The sequence below is a fragment of the Lissotriton helveticus genome, chromosome 3_1 (genome assembly GCF_964261635.1).
Source record: "Lissotriton helveticus chromosome 3_1, aLisHel1.1, whole genome shotgun sequence".
In the NCBI taxonomy this organism is placed as follows: Eukaryota; Metazoa; Chordata; class Amphibia; order Caudata; family Salamandridae; genus Lissotriton; species Lissotriton helveticus.
The window spans coordinates 1,867,696,262-1,867,713,941 of NC_136061.1; the positions used below are offsets into that span (position 1 = coordinate 1,867,696,262).

At 43.9% G+C, this 17,680-nt stretch overlaps 1 protein-coding gene across 1 annotated transcript in view; it reads left to right on the plus strand.

Moving 5' to 3' along the window:
* PGGHG (protein-glucosylgalactosylhydroxylysine glucosidase) overlaps positions 1-17,680 on the plus strand; it is a 305,061-nt gene that overhangs the window by 231,165 nt on the left and 56,216 nt on the right. Inside the window, exon 12 of the mRNA XM_078682845.1 lies at positions 14,450-14,547. Coding sequence (XP_078538971.1) covers positions 14,450-14,547 — 98 coding nt within the window. The remainder of the gene's footprint in view (positions 1-14,449; positions 14,548-17,680) is intronic.

Here is a 17,680-nt window from a genome sequence, read left to right on the forward strand (position 1 = left end):
TAGAACCAATTTTCTCAACACTTATCAGATCTAAAAGACTCCATCCTCTAATGTGCTGCTCACGGCTATTACCTTCTTCACTTAAGTGTGCGTCAAGATCGTACTAACGACCATGAACCACAGACCTTATGTCAATACGCGGCTCACCCCTTAAGGCTGTACCGCGACCCTGCAGCTGAGTCCGGATGGTGACTCGAAAAAGAAAAAAGTAAAAAAGTCTCTTGATCTGACAAGGTGTAATTCACTATATAAAAAAATTCAGATTTTATTTGTCCATGAGAACAGTCTTTCTTGGTCTCAAATTGTAGCGTTCTTTACCAAGCACAGTTGGGTCTTTAAAAAGGAGCTCCGGATTCGTCTTGTCGAGCTTCAGATGTGGAGACACAGCAGCTTGCAGAACATCATCATCCTCGCGTTCTGACCGAGTCCATGTCAAATGAGCATCACTAAAAGGCACAAATCTAGGAACTCTTTCACATTCAATGTCGGCTATACCATCCCTCACCCACTTATTATACGGTAAGGGCAAAGGGACCTTCTTGCAATGTGTAGCATGTACCCATTTTTTTTTACCAGCTACTCTAACAGCAGTTCTAGTGACCAAAAGGACTAAATGTGGTCCAGTCCATCTTGGTTCCAAGTTTTTGGTTCATTGAAAATTCTTGATCAAGATGTACTCTCCAGGTTGGATCGTATGGCCTGGATCTGCAGTAGCTGTCGGCAAACTGTCATAGACCTGTTGGTGGAGAATACGTAATTTAGCAGTCAAGTCATGTAAGTAATCCACCAACATAGGGTACTCAATCTCGCTGTATTTCTTAGGACGAGGCACACCCCAAACATTCGCTGGATGACCAAAAACTATTTCGTATGGGCTAAGTCCCACACGAGAATGCACTGTTGTCCTTGTTGACAAAAGAGCCAACAGCAAGGCATCTGGCCATGTAAGACCAGTGCTCGCTTGTGCCATTATAGCACTTGACAAGACCAGCAGACTGGGGGTGATTCGCAGCATGGAATTTCTGATTGATACCCAAACCAGCACACACTTTCTTCATGATCTGGCCCACAAATTCACTCCCATTGTCGCTCCATACAATTCTCGGCAAACCATACCTAGGGAAATACTCTTTGAGCAAAACCTTGACTGTGGACAAGGCAGTATTATCCTTTAGGGGGTAAGCCTCTATCCATCTGGAAAAGGCGCAAACAACCACAAGGACATACTTCAAATTATTGCATCTCTCCATGTGAATGTAATCTAACTGTATCACTTCAAACGGATACGTCGGAGGAGCAAAATGACCAGCTGGAGTTGGAGTTTCCTTTCCAGGATTATACTTCAGACAAATCATGCAATGTTTCACCACATTCTCAGCACATTTCGGAATTCCAGCATTCTGCCATACTGGGGCCAACAACTTGCATATCCCTTTCGAACTGATATGAGCCATTCAATGAGCCATAGTAACCACTGGGAGCACAAACGCATCAGGCAACAACCATCGCTGGTGTTCTGACAACTCAACCCAACAACCCGTCAGATCCAACATACCCGTAGTTTCTCTCCACACACTCACTTCTTTTTCCGTAGCTTCAGCCTGAATCAACTTCTATTGTGTCTTCACACATTCCACCAGCCATAACCCAATTAGCAGGGCCTGCAACATACATACGGCTCATCATGTCTTTCGCCGTTTCCTTCGCAACTTCATCCGCATACGCATTTCCTTGACCTACATCATCCACAACTTTCTTATGCGCACTACACTTCACAATTGCAATCTGCTTTGGGAGAGTAAGTGATTCCAAAAGTTCATTCACTAACTGCCCATGCTGAATTTTCGTTCCATGGGAAGTAAGAAATCCTCTCTCTCTCCACAAACGCCCGAAACTATGGGCAAAACCAAACGCATACTGGCTATCAGTATAAACATTCACTCGCTTTCCCTCTGACAACACACATACTCTAGTCAATGCAATCAATTCTGCTGCTTGCGCAGAATTCTGTGCAATGCGTGCTGTCTCAACAACTGTATGTAAAGTTGTGACAGCATATGCCGCAGTCATTTCACCATTCGGAAGCTTGAAACACGAACCATCTACCCATAGGGTATTATCAACATTCGTAAGAGGAGTATCTTTTAGATCGACTCTAGCCTTTGTTTCCTCTTCTGTCCGAAGAACACAATCATGCTGTTCCGGAACATCTGTCTCTACAGAAATCGGCAACAACGTAGCTGGATTCAACACATTACATCTCTTAATGTGAACATGGCTAGCCAAAAGAGTCAGCTCATAACCTGACAGACGTGCACTAGTAAGCTGCTGAGTCTTAGTCCTATTCAATAAGGTATCCACTGCAAGTGGGACCATCACAATCAAACGTATTATCCAATACCAAACCAGCAGACTGTCGGATAGAAACAGCCGCTGCCGCTGTAGCTCTCAAACAGCTCGGCAACGCTTTAGCAACCGGATCTAACGTAGCTGAAAAATACGCACATGGACGCTGCTTGTCTCCAAATGGTTGCGTCAACACTGACAATGCACAACCTTCTCTCTCGTGCACATACAACGTGAAAGGCTTACTATAGTCTGGAGTACCCAACACAGGAGCCAAACACAATGCATCACGTAATTCAGAGAAACTTTTCTGACAATTGTCAGACCAAGGGAGAGGATACGGAGTATCTTTTAGAGTCAGTGCCAACAGAGGTTTCGCTAGTAGGGAAAAATGAGGGATCCATTGCCTACAATACGAGGTGATACCTAAAAAGGCACGCACTTCACTCTGTGTGGATGGCACACTCATTTGAGCAATCGCTTGAATTCGTTCTGGGGTCAACCTTCTTCCCTCCTTCGACAAGAGATGACCTAAGTAGGTTACTTCTTGTCGGCAATACTGTAACTTTGAAGGTGACACTTTATGATGAAGGTCAGACAAATTTCGTAACAAAGAAAGAGTAGCCTCTTTACAAATCTCTTCATCATCAGCAGCGACCAGCAGATCAGCAACATACTGGATAAGAGTAGCACCAGTAGGCAACACAAAACTATCAAGCTGAGTTTTTAACGCCTGACTATAAATGGAGGTACTTTCACAATAACCTCGAGGAGCTCTCTTAAACCGGAAGCTGCGGCCTCCTAATGAGAAGCCAAAAATATCTCTACTCTCCTCGGCAATCGGAATACTGAAAAAAGCATTCTTCAAGTCGATAACAGAAAACCAGGCTGCCGAAGCAGGAATCAGAGTCAACAAAGCAGTGATATCAGGGACAACAGGAAACTGTGGCACCACAATCTTATTCACTTCTCAAAGATCGATCACAAACCGATACACAGGTGGCTGAGAAGCATCAGTATGCTTAAGGACAGGCAGAACAGGACTGTTACACACGTTACCTCTCGTCTCTTCAATTACACCCTTCTCAACCAAATCATAAATGATCGCCAAAAGAGCTCTCTCGCCACCACTAGATATTTTATATTGCGGAATACGAGGTAGCCTAGCATTTGACTTAAGGGTAACAACATAGGGTGGAATCTGCAAAAGACCAACATCATTGGGACCTGTAGCCCAAAGTATATCAGGAAAAGAACGCGATTCCAGTGGAAGACCATCTTTAGACAAATACATCGGGGAAATCAATTTCTTACCCATCGTAAGATGTGCTCCCGAAGGAGAGCAATGTAATGTCGCATGCTGTCTTTTCAGCAAGTCCAAACCCAACAGATTCTCACCACAACCAGTTGTTAGAATAAGGGGAGCTTCCAATTCACAAGGACCAATAGAAAGGGGCAAAGGACTAGAAACTGGATTACGAACTGGGGCGCCTGAAAATCCTACGGAAACATTGGTCAAGCCAGACAAAGGTGCGCCAGGAAGTTTAGAGTGCATGATAGAACTCTTCGTCGCACCAGTATCCAAAAGAAAAGGTTCTGCCACACCTAATGTAATCCCTTCAACATAAGGTCCACTCTGGTCTACTGGAACTGACACTACTCCCTCTCTTTGCCCATGGCTGTCCTAACTATCATTATAACCAGCACTCTCACTCTCGACATAATAATCATCAACACAGTACTGTGCAGACTGACCACTCGGAACATTCTGTCTGTCAAAATAATTCGCAGAATTCTGAAGGGAAGAGGAACGCTCATTCTGGGGTAACACACCACGTCCCCTACCCCTAGGAGCTAGCTGGAAACCACCACGACCTCTCTGACCAGATGCACCATTCGCACGCTGTAACAAAGCCGGGCAACTATTCTTGAAATGACCTTCCTCTCTGCAATAAGCACATTGATTAGGACCAGGAAAGAATTGCGGAGCATAAGGCTCAGGCTTCTGTAACAATCTCTGGAACTGTGAAGGTTGCTGAAACTGAGGCTGATTCTGACGAGGCGGATAAGCATTCTGCAAAAGAACTTTCGTCTTTAGATCTTTAGTTTTCTTCTCTGCTTTATCCTTCTCATCTTTATCCCTATTTTCATAATATTGTGCAGTAGCCATTATCTGGGCCGACGAAGAAACAGCCCATGAACTCTGAGTCCTTTAACTTATTAGAAAATTCGGTAAGCAAATTAAAGACAAATTTGTCCACAAACAACCTTTGACCACCTTCCGTACTCATGTCCTGACTACTATGATCGATAAACGTTTCTTCAAACCTCGTGAAGAAATCAGACACACTCTCGTCTTTCTTTTGTTTGCAAGCTGCTAACTTGTCCCAATTCACTCGCAAAGTAGGCATCATAGTTTTCATTAAATTAATAATTCTACCAGGTAAATCTGCAACTAAGGGCTCAGGTTTGGCACCTCCTACCTGCCGACCATCTGCAGCAACACTATTAGCCCACGTATCTCCTAATTCTGCCGCATGATTCTCATGACGAATTACCCATCAACATATCTATGCCAGCTAAATTCATAATACACGCTTCAACTGTCTGGGACAACTCCTTGTAATAACCGGCAGGATTCTTACGGGGGTCAGGTAAATTCTGCTTAAGAGCTAAGACCTCTGCTCTCTTCCAAGGAACATGTACCCATACTCGCTGAAAATGAGCCGGGACAGCATTAATGTTCTGAGCGGCATCAGCCTGAACTGCGTCTCTCCATACAGGAGGAACCTCTCTCATAGGATACTGCTTCACTTTCCTCCTAACAGAGGAATCAGGTTCATACAATGTCTGAGGCGGTAATCTAGACCTGAAAGCAAGTATCGTCTCTACGGCTTCCTCAACATCAGACACCACTATCGTCCCTTTAGCAAATTCGGACTGAACATCAAGCACTTCCTGCGGAATCGGACACAACTATTCTATTCTATTCTATTCTATTCTGGGTTTGGTAAAGCGCAACAGCTACCCCAGCAATGGGGCGTCCCGGCGCTAAGAGACAGCACACACCCTGCCCAGAGGGGGAAAAAAGGGGGGGGAATCAGGGAGCAACTCTAGAGGGCAGGAAATAGGAGGGTCTTTATTGCCTTACGGAAGGTCGAGAGGCAGTCTATGGCGCGAATATGAAGAGGAAGAGCGTTCCACATCTTGGGTCCCAGGACCTTAAAGGAACGGCCTCCAGTGCGACTTAGTTTTATTCGGGGAACTTTCAGAAGAAGTTGGTTGGAGGAGCGCAGCTCGCGGCTAGGAACATAGGGGCATGTCAGGTTTTGTAGTAGAGGGGGGTTTCCCTGTTTGACAATTTTAACGATCGTAATGAGAGCTTTAAATTTAACTCTGTTTTCCACATGCAGCCAGTGGAGTTTGCGGATGGTGGCTCTGGCTGAACATCTACGGGGCAGACCGACCAACATTCTAGCCGCCGCATTTTGGACTCGTTGAAACCTAGCCATGTCTGCTTTATTTGCACCTAGGAGGAGGACGTTAGCGTAGTCCAGGCGAGATAGGATGGTTGCCTGGACAATCAGCTGGCGAACCTTTGAGTCGAAAAAGCCAAGTATGGGCCTGAGATTTCTCAGAAGGCCTATACATGTGGCTGCCATCTTTTTGGTGTGTGTCTGGAAGCTGAGGTTGGCATCCATCCAGACTCCCAGATTTTTGACGCTAGTTTTAGGGAGTGGGGTGGTGCCAAGGGATGATGGCCACCAGTGCTCGTTCCATTGGCTGGTGTTTCTGCCGAGAAGGAGCACCTCGGTTTTCCCGGCATTCAGTTGGAGGTAATTGTCCGTCATCCATTGAGACACTGCTGCCAGGCCATTTCTGAACCTGGACGCAGCACTGGAAGGGCTTTCAGTGAGGGTGACGACCAACTGGGTGTCGTCAGCGTAGGATACCAACGTGAGCCCCCACTCTTTGGCCACTTCCGTGAGAGGCTGAACGTATAGATTGAAGAGAGAGGGGCTCAGCGCTGAGCCCTGGGGAACTCCCTGTTCTATTGGATAGGGTTTGGAGAGGAAAGGGGGGGCCGACACCCGGAAAGATCTGTCCTTAAGAAAGGAACGGAACCAGGTTAGGGCGAGGCCAGACACACCTGCCATCTCCAGACGCTTCAGAAGAATGTTATGAGATACCGTGTCAAAGGCTGCGCTGAGATCGAGAAGAATCAGCGCAGCACTTTGACCGGAGTCAAGAATCGTCCGGAGATATTCGGTGGTGGCCAATAAGGCAGATTCGGTGCTGTGGCCCGGTCTGAAGCCATTTTGGGATGGGTCCAGAATCCCATTTAGGTCCACATGTTTGGAGAGAACTCCGTTAACGTGGGCTTCTGCTATTTTAGATATCCAGGGGAGAAGGGATATGGGTCGAAAACTATCTGGTTTTGAGGGGTCCAGGGTAGGTTTTTTGATTATGGGTGTTACCCAAGCTTGCTTCCAAGCTATAGGTACCGTGGCAGATGTAAAAGAAAGATTGAGAATATCGATCATGGGGGGTAGGAAGAAGTCAAGCGAGTTCAAAAAATGAAAAGGGCTCATGGGATCTCCAGGGGAGCCAGATTTCACTTTTTTGCAGAGTTTGATCAGGTCGGTAGCCGTGATGGCAGGGATTTGGGTAAGAGAGGTGATAGTGGCTGTTGGGTTATAGGGTTCCCCAGGGTGTGGAGAATTTTGCAAAAAGGTTTTATAGATATTCTGGACTTTCTCTACAAAGTATGTAGCCAGCTGTTCGCATTGTTCGTTAGATGCAATTTTGGGAAGGGGTGATCTGGGACTTTGAAGATCTTTGACAAGTTTGAAAATTATTTTAGATGGGTTCGGGTTGGAGCTGATTTTGTCAGCATAGAAAGCTGCGCGGGCAGTGCTGATGGTTTTGTGATATGTTTTAAGTTTGGATAGATAGTTAGCTTTCTCCTGACAGTCAAAGTTTTTTCTTCATTGACGCTCGGCTCTTTTACAGTCCTTGCGCAAGGCTCTAAGAGTGTCATTATACCAAGGATTAGAAGGTGTGGATCGACCTTTGGTTAATTTGGCTGGAATGAGAGTGTCAAGTCCACCAGTGATCCAGTTATTGAAGGAGGTGTAGGTCGTGTCAATATCTTGATTGGTTTTCCAATGAAATACTCCCAGGGTTTCATGAAAAATAGGGGTGGAGAGTTTGTGCCATGGTCTTTTGAGGCGACGGTTGGATTCAGTTTTATACTGACGTCCTGGAACTGGGACAGTTAATTTGATGAGGTAGTGGTCCGTCCATCCCATGGGTGTGGGGGCTTCTGTGACTGCCTCTTGAATGTTGGTAAAGACTGGGTCCAGAGTATGGCCAGCTAAGTGGGTGGGAGCCTGAATGAGAGAATTAAGCTGCAGAGCCGAGAGATCGGCGAGAAGATTGGTAATGGTATGATCGTTAGTAAGATCAAAATGCAGGTTGAGGTCGCCCAAAATAGTAAAGTTGGCGGATTTGGTTATGAGCGCGGTAGAGGTTTCGAGGAGGGCGTCAATGAACCTGGAAGAAGGGCCAGGTGGGCGGTAGATATACCGACCTGATATTGTGAATTGAGGACTAATGCCAATTTTAAATTGGGCGGATTCACAGTCAGGGAGAGTGTCTTTAGTGAACGAGCAGCTATAGTGCTTTTTATAAATTACTGCGATGCCGCCGCCACGCGAGTCGCGGTTTAAAGTGGCCAAAAGATACTCATCTGGGAGTGTAAGGTTGGGGATGGTAGAAGTGCCATCTCGTAACCAAGTTTCGCAGAGAAAGAGGATGTCTGGGTTTTCATCCAATATTAGCGAGTTTACCTCAAGATGGTGTCTAGTGAGTGATCTTACATTAAGTTGAAGTATCGTAAGGGGCGGGGTGGTGGTTGTGCCTCGGTATCCCCGAACGCGAGTTGGATTATCGGAAAAAAAATGGCAGGAGTTGCACTGGAGTTGCGAATGGCCAAGGACCCCTGTAGCATCAGGACATCCTGGATTAAGGTTCAAGGCAAGGAGTTCCTCGCGGTCGTACCGTATAGGTGTGTGGGACCCGGTAGGACCAGGGGGACTCATTATCTTTCCATTCCTGACGGAGAAAAGTGCACATTACATCAAAAACATACCTTTGCTTAGGCGGCTCCCACTGAAAGAAAACATCCATAACCGCTGGCAAATTATACCTGGAAGCATTTAAAATCCATCTACGAGCCAACAAATCCAACACTTTCTGTTCCTTGGAACTAGGAAGCTGACTACGACTCTGCTTACGTTCCGAAACAGGGGTCATATTCAGTGACCCAAACAATGGAGACAACATATTAACAACAGTCTCAGTCATTCGTTTTCAAGCAGAAGAAGAAGAAGCAGACATAAGAACAGGAGAATGAGTATATTGAGGCAAAAGAGGTGTAGAAGCAAGAACAGTAGGAGTCGAAGATGCAGAAGTAGAAGGCAAAGGAGTTTGAGGCAAAGCTGGTAGCAAGGCTTGCGACCCTAGAGTGGGTTGCGCAGTAGGAGGCAAAACCATCTGTGGAGCACCGGGTGGCTGAACAACAGCAGGACGTTGAACAACAAAGGGTGGAACAACTGGGGGTAATGGAGGCGCAGTAGCACCCTGCACATAAGGGGGTGGCAATCTCAGTAAATGAGAGATCAAAGGATCTTTTTCAAGATCTTCAATTACTTTCGGAGAAGAAGACGGCAAGGCCGGATAACATTTATCTATGGCCATGCAACGCTGTCTATCTAAGACTTCACTCGCACACTCTTCTCCATCTTCCCTAAACTGCCTAGCAGCTTGTAGTACTGACATATTCTTATCTTTCCTATCTCTCTTTGCTTGCTTAATTTCTCGCTGTTTGGCTTCCTTTCGCCAAAGGCGGAAAGAGTCAAACATTGCCGGCCGGGCTTTCTTCCTAAATAGCGCAACTTCCAAATTATCTAAAATATTTAATTCGAAACTACCATATTGGGGCCATCGTAAAACACCATCTTTCCTCGTATAGCGAACCCACACTTCATTATAAGTAATAGGACCCACTCCGTGTTTTGAATAGAGCTCATAAGTTGGAGTTCCAACCGGAGGTATCGGACATGAATCCTCCAATCGGGAATCCCTGTTGCAACCACAACTAAACCATTTCCTAATTTTGCTAAGACCAGGCATCTTATAGCTCACTAATCTAGCTTCAAACTTCAAGGGATTATCAACTATCGATACACTCGTAAATATACGAGCCCCTCGGCTTCGATTTTTGCAAAAATCAAATCAAACAAAACCAAGAACCAAAACAAAGTTGTGTGAGCGACCCACTTATACTTAACCAAAGTATCTGTCACGCCACCAGAAGACCGTCTATCGTCTCGCTTTACAAAGGATCAATCAAGGGTCCAAGACAGGGCGACAGTCAGGGCAGCAGTCCTTCCTAGCCGTTGGAAAGCGGGAAGCCTCGCAGTAAAAACTTTCGGTCCACGTCGAAATACAGGGGTCAATGAAGGGGTTGGCCTTCCTCCAGAATTTCCTCACGTGGCTCCTCACGATCCTCGGGCTTGGACCGGTACCGCTGAAGTCGCCCCACCGTTGGGCGCCAACTGAAGAACCGGGTTTTCTTAGAACCCAGCGGTGCCAGGGACACACCCGAAGTCTTTGGATTCTCCTGTCTTGGAATACAGAGACACGGAATACTTCTGGATGGCGTCAAAGATCAAATTTATTAGCTGCAGGTAGTAACAGTAAACCAAGCAATACAACACGGTGTACAACTCAGGAAACTGCTCAATTTTCATAGAGCAAGACATCACCTTTTATACACCATATTCTCATTATAAATGTACACCCACTGCGCAAAATTCTGACCAATAGGACACATTTTCTAACTGAGTATCACATTAACAAAAACCCAATTTACAGTAACCCAACCCAAAAGTTAATTATTAGGACTGTCCCAAATTCAATTTCCACAAGCCGGACAAACCCATAATTGAAAGCACTACCCATGTAATGAAAAGTCGTAAGGAAAGAAACAATTCAGATGTTGAGTAGGATAAGATATGTGCAAGAAACTAAAAGTTAACGATATCCTGAACATTGATTGGCAATTTTAGACAACGATCAGCTAGAGAAATTGGCTTCGTGAAAGGGTCAGTTTCAGGTGACGGGGTCAGCGTCCTGTAGTTCACTCACAAGTCAGAAAAGGGCCTGTTAATGCATACCATGAACAATGAGGCCCATGCAACTTTGTTCGTTCGGTTACCTCCACGGCCTACGTGAGGGCAACACAAAAATGGCGTCACGAACAACTCAAACAAAATGGAGTCTGGTTCGAAATCACGGAACCTCACCTCAGGTGCTTCGCTTCTCCTGAACCTAACAGGCTGTACACGGTAATACATAACAGCCACCTAGAGTGAAAATAACCCTCCACTACTATTGGTGACATATGTAAAACAGCAGCGACATGTGATACAAACTTGCTGTGGAATCCGTTGATCTCTCTAGGGCTGAAGTGATTCACAGTGACAGTCCTCGCATCACAGACTGTGAAGAACTTAACCACCTTTCAGGCGGGTGAGAGGAAGAAACCTCTTGCACAAGGAATAAACACAACAGCAGCTCCATGCCTTCTCAAGTTGCCATCAGAATTAACCCAGAGCTTCTTCAACTAGGGTCTGTGATTAAACCTCCTCAAGATGACTGACAAATAATGACTAAGGTGAAAAGATGCTTCTAACTGGAAGGTCACAGTGATGCAGACAGGCCATGTGCCAAACGAAATGAAATGGGGTCTAGCATGTGGTCCCCATTCTGTGGTACATAATATGCATCTTATATAACTAATGCCTGCCCAATTCAGGGATAATCCCTTACCTGGCCTTATACTCACATTAGCAGCCCATGCAGAAGCTGATAATACTATGCTGCAGGGACCCTCTGACTCACATGAGCCACGGATATACCACCATAACCTTTGCATTACCTAGGAGCACTTCTTCTGGCTACTTCCCATGCAGGTACAACCTGAATGAGCTGCAATATAGTCCCCCAGCCTGCTCAGGGGTGTTTGGGGGTGGTGGTTGTACTATGTCTTCACAACAGTGTGTGGCATCTGGAGATTTGCTATAAACAGGATCTACCTCCTGCCCCCTCTTCCTGCTCAGTGCTGGTCATGTGACTTTGACTATGGCTGTTCCATGGCACCTATGTGCCGTGCAGGGCCCAGAATAATCTAGTCCATGCTTGTAAAAGTAAACTCTGTTTGGATGCTGAAGATCCCTTGATTCAAACTTGGACTCCTTAAACCTCATTCCTTGTGGCTGTCACACTTCTTTTTAACGCGCCTAACATATACTTCAAGTTTGCCTGCGCACTAAATGAGTGCCTCATCTGGCTAATTCTCAAACTATTTGAACCTCAGTGATTGAAGAAGACCGCATGAATGTCACCGTTCTAGCAAGTACATTGACATGCATGCAATATTAAATACAAGGCTGCATTGAATTGTAATGCCATTCCTTATAGAAATGTGCATTTTGTTTTCACAATTTCTCAAATATTGTTCAGAAACATAAATAAACAAACACAACTCGGAAGTGTTGTTGTAAAGTCTTAAGAAGTGGAGTGTACAGAATTACAACAGAACATTTGGCGAATTAACTAACCTGTTACACTCTCTAAAAGTGTGCTTCTCTGTATTTTACCATTATTGTGATCATGATGTATCTCACGTGGAGATTCTCAAGTTGGAATAATAATACTCCATTATGGATGCGTGCTTCACTTCATATATTCTGTATCCTGGTTCAATCATGCAGTTCTGCTCTGTCTTATGATCCCTAACATCCTGTCCAGACATCGCCAACGAGCAGCTTGTGAACTACCAGCAGCTTTCCAAATACCTCTGAGGAGCTCTCCTGTGTGCAACCCAGTCTAAGCTTGTGCGTGGTTAAATTATTATGTGTTTGCCAAAATTAAAAAGCATGTATTCGAGATGGAAATGCGTGAATTTTCAAAATGTATTAAAAGCTATTATATGAGTTGGAGAGATGTATTACAATATTAATACCTTGGTGCCAGGGTGTTACAGATATGGCTGTTATGTATTACCCATGAAGAAGCATTCCAAATTGATAATGTTTTTTAGTTCTCGTTTACAAGGAGCAATTGCAGTAAAGGGTTTGGAGCGAGCCTATTGCTAACCATTCATTGGCTGCATTCTCACTCTTCTTTGCTGCCTCTTAATTGGCCAGTGCTTGCCGGGCATCACTTCCTTTTCTTTCTTTGGAGCATAGACCAGGCACAGATGGATTTGACTTAATTAGTGTCTGTCCAACGCTTGTGCTGTGATTCAGATACTATTTCTATCAATGCTGCACTTTTTATATACATCTTTTAAAAATATTTTTATATTGCTTGTCACTGTACACGTACAAGTTTCAGTACACATCCTCTTTTCCAGTTCTCATGCTGCTCACTCCATTCTTTCTGTTTTCAGATGCATTATTAAACATTGTTTATCAAAGCCTGCATTTTTTGGCTTGTACAACAACAACAAAAAATAAATTTTACGTTGTTTGGATTAAGCCGTTATAATGAATAAACAGCATACTAACGAAACATTTACACTTTCATGCTTCATGTTGATTTTCGTTGCCTTTCTGCCATTCATCCTGTTTATGCCTCATACCTTTCTATTGATTTTAAGTTTGATTCCCTGTTTAAGTTACTTACACTACAACTTTACTACTCTATGACACTCTACTCTATGCAACGCCATTCTCTTCCACTCCTTTCCACGCTGCACCTCTCCACTCTTGGCCTTTCCACTATGCGCCACTTCACTCTACACCACTCCACTCCACTCTACTCTACTTTATGCACTCCACTCCACTCCATTCCACTCTACGCCACTCTATGCCATTCTACTCTATGCCACATGCCACTGCACTCAATGCTCTGCACTCTAGGCCACTCCACTCCACTCCACTCTACACCGCTCCACTCTAGGCTGCTCCACTCTATGCCACACTACTTTATGCCACTCTAAACCACTCTATTCTGTGCCACTCAATGCCACTCTTCTCCGGCACACTCTACTCTTCACCACTCCACACCACTCTACACTATGCCACTCATTCTACCCCACACAAATCCATGCAACTCAAATCTACCCCACTCTACTCTATACACTATTCTGCGCCACTCCATGCCACTCTCTTCTGCACTACTCTACTCCACTCTAAACCAGTCTACTCTTCACCACTCCTTGCCACTCTACGCCGTTCCACACCACTTTACGCCATTCCACTCCATGCTACTCAGTGGCACTCTACTGTACACCTCTCCATTCCACTCTGCGCCACTCCAGTCCACTCTACTCTACTCTATGCCACTCCATTCTACACCACTCCACTTTACTCTACACCAATCTATTCCACTACACACTACTCCCCTCTATGCCAAGGGACTCTATGCCACCTCAAAGCACGTCACTCTATGTAACTCTACTCTGCATCACTCTACACCACTCCACTCTTTGTCACTCCAATCTACGCCACTCCACATGCCACTATATGGCACGCCACTTTATAGGCCAAGGCGAGCCCTATTGGCTTTTCCAATGCTAGTTTACTTTACTGCTGGCAACCCTGCCTAATGCACTGATGTGATCACTGCTGCTGCTGATAATCTTAGATTGGGTAGTCACTATTATATCATTAATATTAGTAGCTTGGGATGATGTTCATCGAACATAGGTAGTTCTTATTACAGAACATTTTGGAGACCCCTGATCTTCTCCCATTTAAGCCACATTTGAAATATAATGTTGGTTTGTCAGGCTCACTTCTTGGATATAGAATGAGGTAACAGTGTTCAGCAGGCTTTGGACATGATAAAAAGTTACTCATCATATAAAGTAATTCCACCAGGCCCTAATCATATGTTTGTGATGGTAAAATGTGGAATTTTGTAACTTACTCTGTTAAATTTTCAGATAAAAATGCAAGTGTTGTCAAATTCAGTTGTGAATTCCACAAAGTTCTGGGCCTGAGCGCTTTATTTTACCTCTTTATAGATTTGGACAGAGAATGCTGATGGATCTGGAGCAGTGAACTTCCTGACAGGAATGGGTGGATTTTTGCAAGCTGTGCTCTTTGGATATACTGGATTCAGGTAAGAGTATGTGTTGAAGCAACAGATGCACACTGATAAACACACACAAATATAAAAATGAGTGTTACTATTCTTCGAAAAATCGTGGGCTATAGTGACATTAAGGTTGGTAGTCAAGCTCGCAAAAGTTATTATGTTCATACATTAACAAACTCAGACTCATTTATCTTCCTGTACTTGTTATGGCATCTTGCATGATATCGCCAGTAGCCAAATTCCTAAACCAAGCCATTGTTTAGAATGAGCACCAAAACAATTCACAGAAATTCACAACATCTAAGTATTTGTCATACAATTTCATTTTGGTTGTATGCAGACCCTTACTGGATTTTAGCATCCATTTTGTTAATTATATATGACCTAATATTCAGTGGCATTAATGACTGATTCTAGTTTCATGAAATTTGAAAGGGATTGGCCCAAGACACTTGGTTGAGAATTTCTAAGGACTTAGGTGCATTTTGTTTTTACTTTTAGCATTCTTTATATTGCTTTATTTTCATTTTATGTTTCACATGATGCAGTGAGCCCAGCAGATGTCAGAGCACTTTACCTAAAGTTGGTCAAGAAAAAATTACACTGAGTTTTTAATTGCCTGGCTTATTTAAGAAAATAGATATACAACACAATTACACCATGAGATAAATAGCATAGAAAATGTACCTTTGGGGTAGAACAATAGGTAAGAGTTTAGAGGCTCGTTAAAACACATGCATGTTAGACTGTGTGTAAAATAGGTTTCCTGGACTTACATTTAGAGATCTGAAGTGGCAGTACTAATCTTAAATGAGTGGGAAAAAAGTTTCAAAATAATGGGACACTGAAAATGACTGTACAAGAGCAATCATTTTATTAATGCAATGTGTCTTAAGATGTGGTTTAGACTGACTTCTCAGTGTGCCCTTTCTGTTAGACAACTCTATTTTCTGTGTGAGGTAGGTGAGAGAAATTAGGTAGATGGACTTGCAAATGATGCTGGCTATCTTATAAGCAAGATTTGAAGGGTAGCAATTTTGTAGCATCAAAAGACAGGGACATTCTGTCAATTTATTTGAATTGATGATGATCACCCCCTAGTCAAGTGAAAGAATTCCTGGAGTAGAGCTAGACCATACTATAGTGCATCTTACGCTCCATTCTATTCCACACCGGTTTAGAAAAATAAAGAACACTTATCTGAGTAGAACAAGACCATAATTACAAAAATCGAATCCGTAGAAGTCGAGATATGATTTTTTAAAGAATAAATGTGAAAACAGTGCTTAGAAGTCAATAGCGCTAAAAGTTACTAGACCGAGGTAAATCTGAAAAGTCAAGCCAACCGCTATGGAGCTCAAGTCAGATACAGTTTCAAACAGATCCTGCAGAAGTTTTATCTTATCAAGTTGAGCCAAGAGTCCCATTCGCAGGGAAGAGGTTCACCGGGAGCACAGTGAGCATTGCTGGCGTTGACCTGGTGGGCATGAAGACTCAGCCGGTTGTCGCGGACGGCAGATGGAACCTCGAGGTTGCTGGCTGTAATGATTGTTGTGCTAGGAGATGATGCTGATGTTTCAACAAAACAAGGGAACCCTTAAGGTATAGCATAGGGACCTTGGGCATTACATATTGCAGAGAACATTGGTCCCTATATAGAAGTAATGAACACAGAGCACAATAATCATACACTTAATAAGTCGTATGTCTACTGTCCGTTCGGACAGGATTTTAATTTTCTATTTCAGTTTAAGTTTATGCGTTTCTCGGAAATGTCAAGCGGGCACAGCCGTGACCTTCAACATACAGGAGACAACAACAGAAAGATGTGAAAAGCAGGAGATCTGTCTGTACACTTGTGTTTCAGTGAGCCAGACTTAGAATATTTACATAAACCACACCATTGCATTATTCAGTATTTACTTAGGACATTTGCATATGGGGTTAAGGGTCGACGTTTCAATGCCTTTCTTAAAATGTAGACATCATCATCAGGACATTACATGACGTTATTGTTGTCAAGATTAAAATTCCACATTTACTTTACACACATATTTACAGTGGACAAAAAAAGTGGGGAGAAAGAAAACAGAAAGATACATATAATTAGCAGATATATCACATATGACAAAGGTCCTCTTATGTACATAAAGTGAAGGCAGGTGCCGAGGTGTTTTAGTTCAACCCTGTCGCTCGTGTTTCTCATAGATAACTCTGGAGTGACAGTTGTGGCATGCACGAAGGGGGCTTTACCGGCTTAAAATTATTACTTGTCACCTTTGTTCGTTGTATGAGTAAAAAAGGCTCAAGAGTGTTGGGGTATGGTGAATTACGACGCGTGACATCATGCAAAAAACGGCGCGGTGGTTATAAAAATGTGTGGAAAATCTAGGCGTTTGTGAGCACGGAGCAATTTCCAGATTGTAAAGTGCACCGCAGACAGTGCGCATGCTTGCGTTCAAAAAACGAAGAATGGAAAATGCACCTACGTGGTAAAAATACCTTGCTTGGATTAAGCGGTACCGAGAGAATTTATATCGCTATGGCAGACATTCTGTGGAAAATCAAGACAAGGACCGCCCGTTATACTTATAAGTTGACTGGCATGCAAATTAACTAAGCGGAGAGCAAGTTACCTTTAAAAACCGGCTTTCTATTACACGGTTATGCGAGCTTCCGTATACAATGATACGCGGGCAGCACAATGGCTATCTGCAAAAATAATTGCAAATTTTACTGGCGGGAGTTAAATACCGCTACTCAAACTTACACAAGATGGTGTAGAACTTACTATAAGTACGGCTCAACGTTGCCACGGGTCTGGCGGTCTGGTGCTGCGTCGGCTATTTTTCCGGGTTTAAAACGCGTAGGCTGTAACCTCGGGAATAGTGAACAGCGTGAAGGGACTAGGTGATGGGAGTGAGGTGAATGGCAGTGTTCCCGGCGGCCATTTCTGAGTGGTGATTCGTGCTATAGTGAACATACAGTTTTAGCACTTTGCACATTTTCTGAGTAATTAATAAACACGTTTTTTAATAAAATTACAGCAGGGACGTCCAGTCTTCAAGTCGGTTTAACCCATTCCGAATGCTGTTAGTGCGCAAAATCCAACGTAGCTCTTCTTTGTTTAGAAGTTGTGACATGTCTGCTCCTCTGG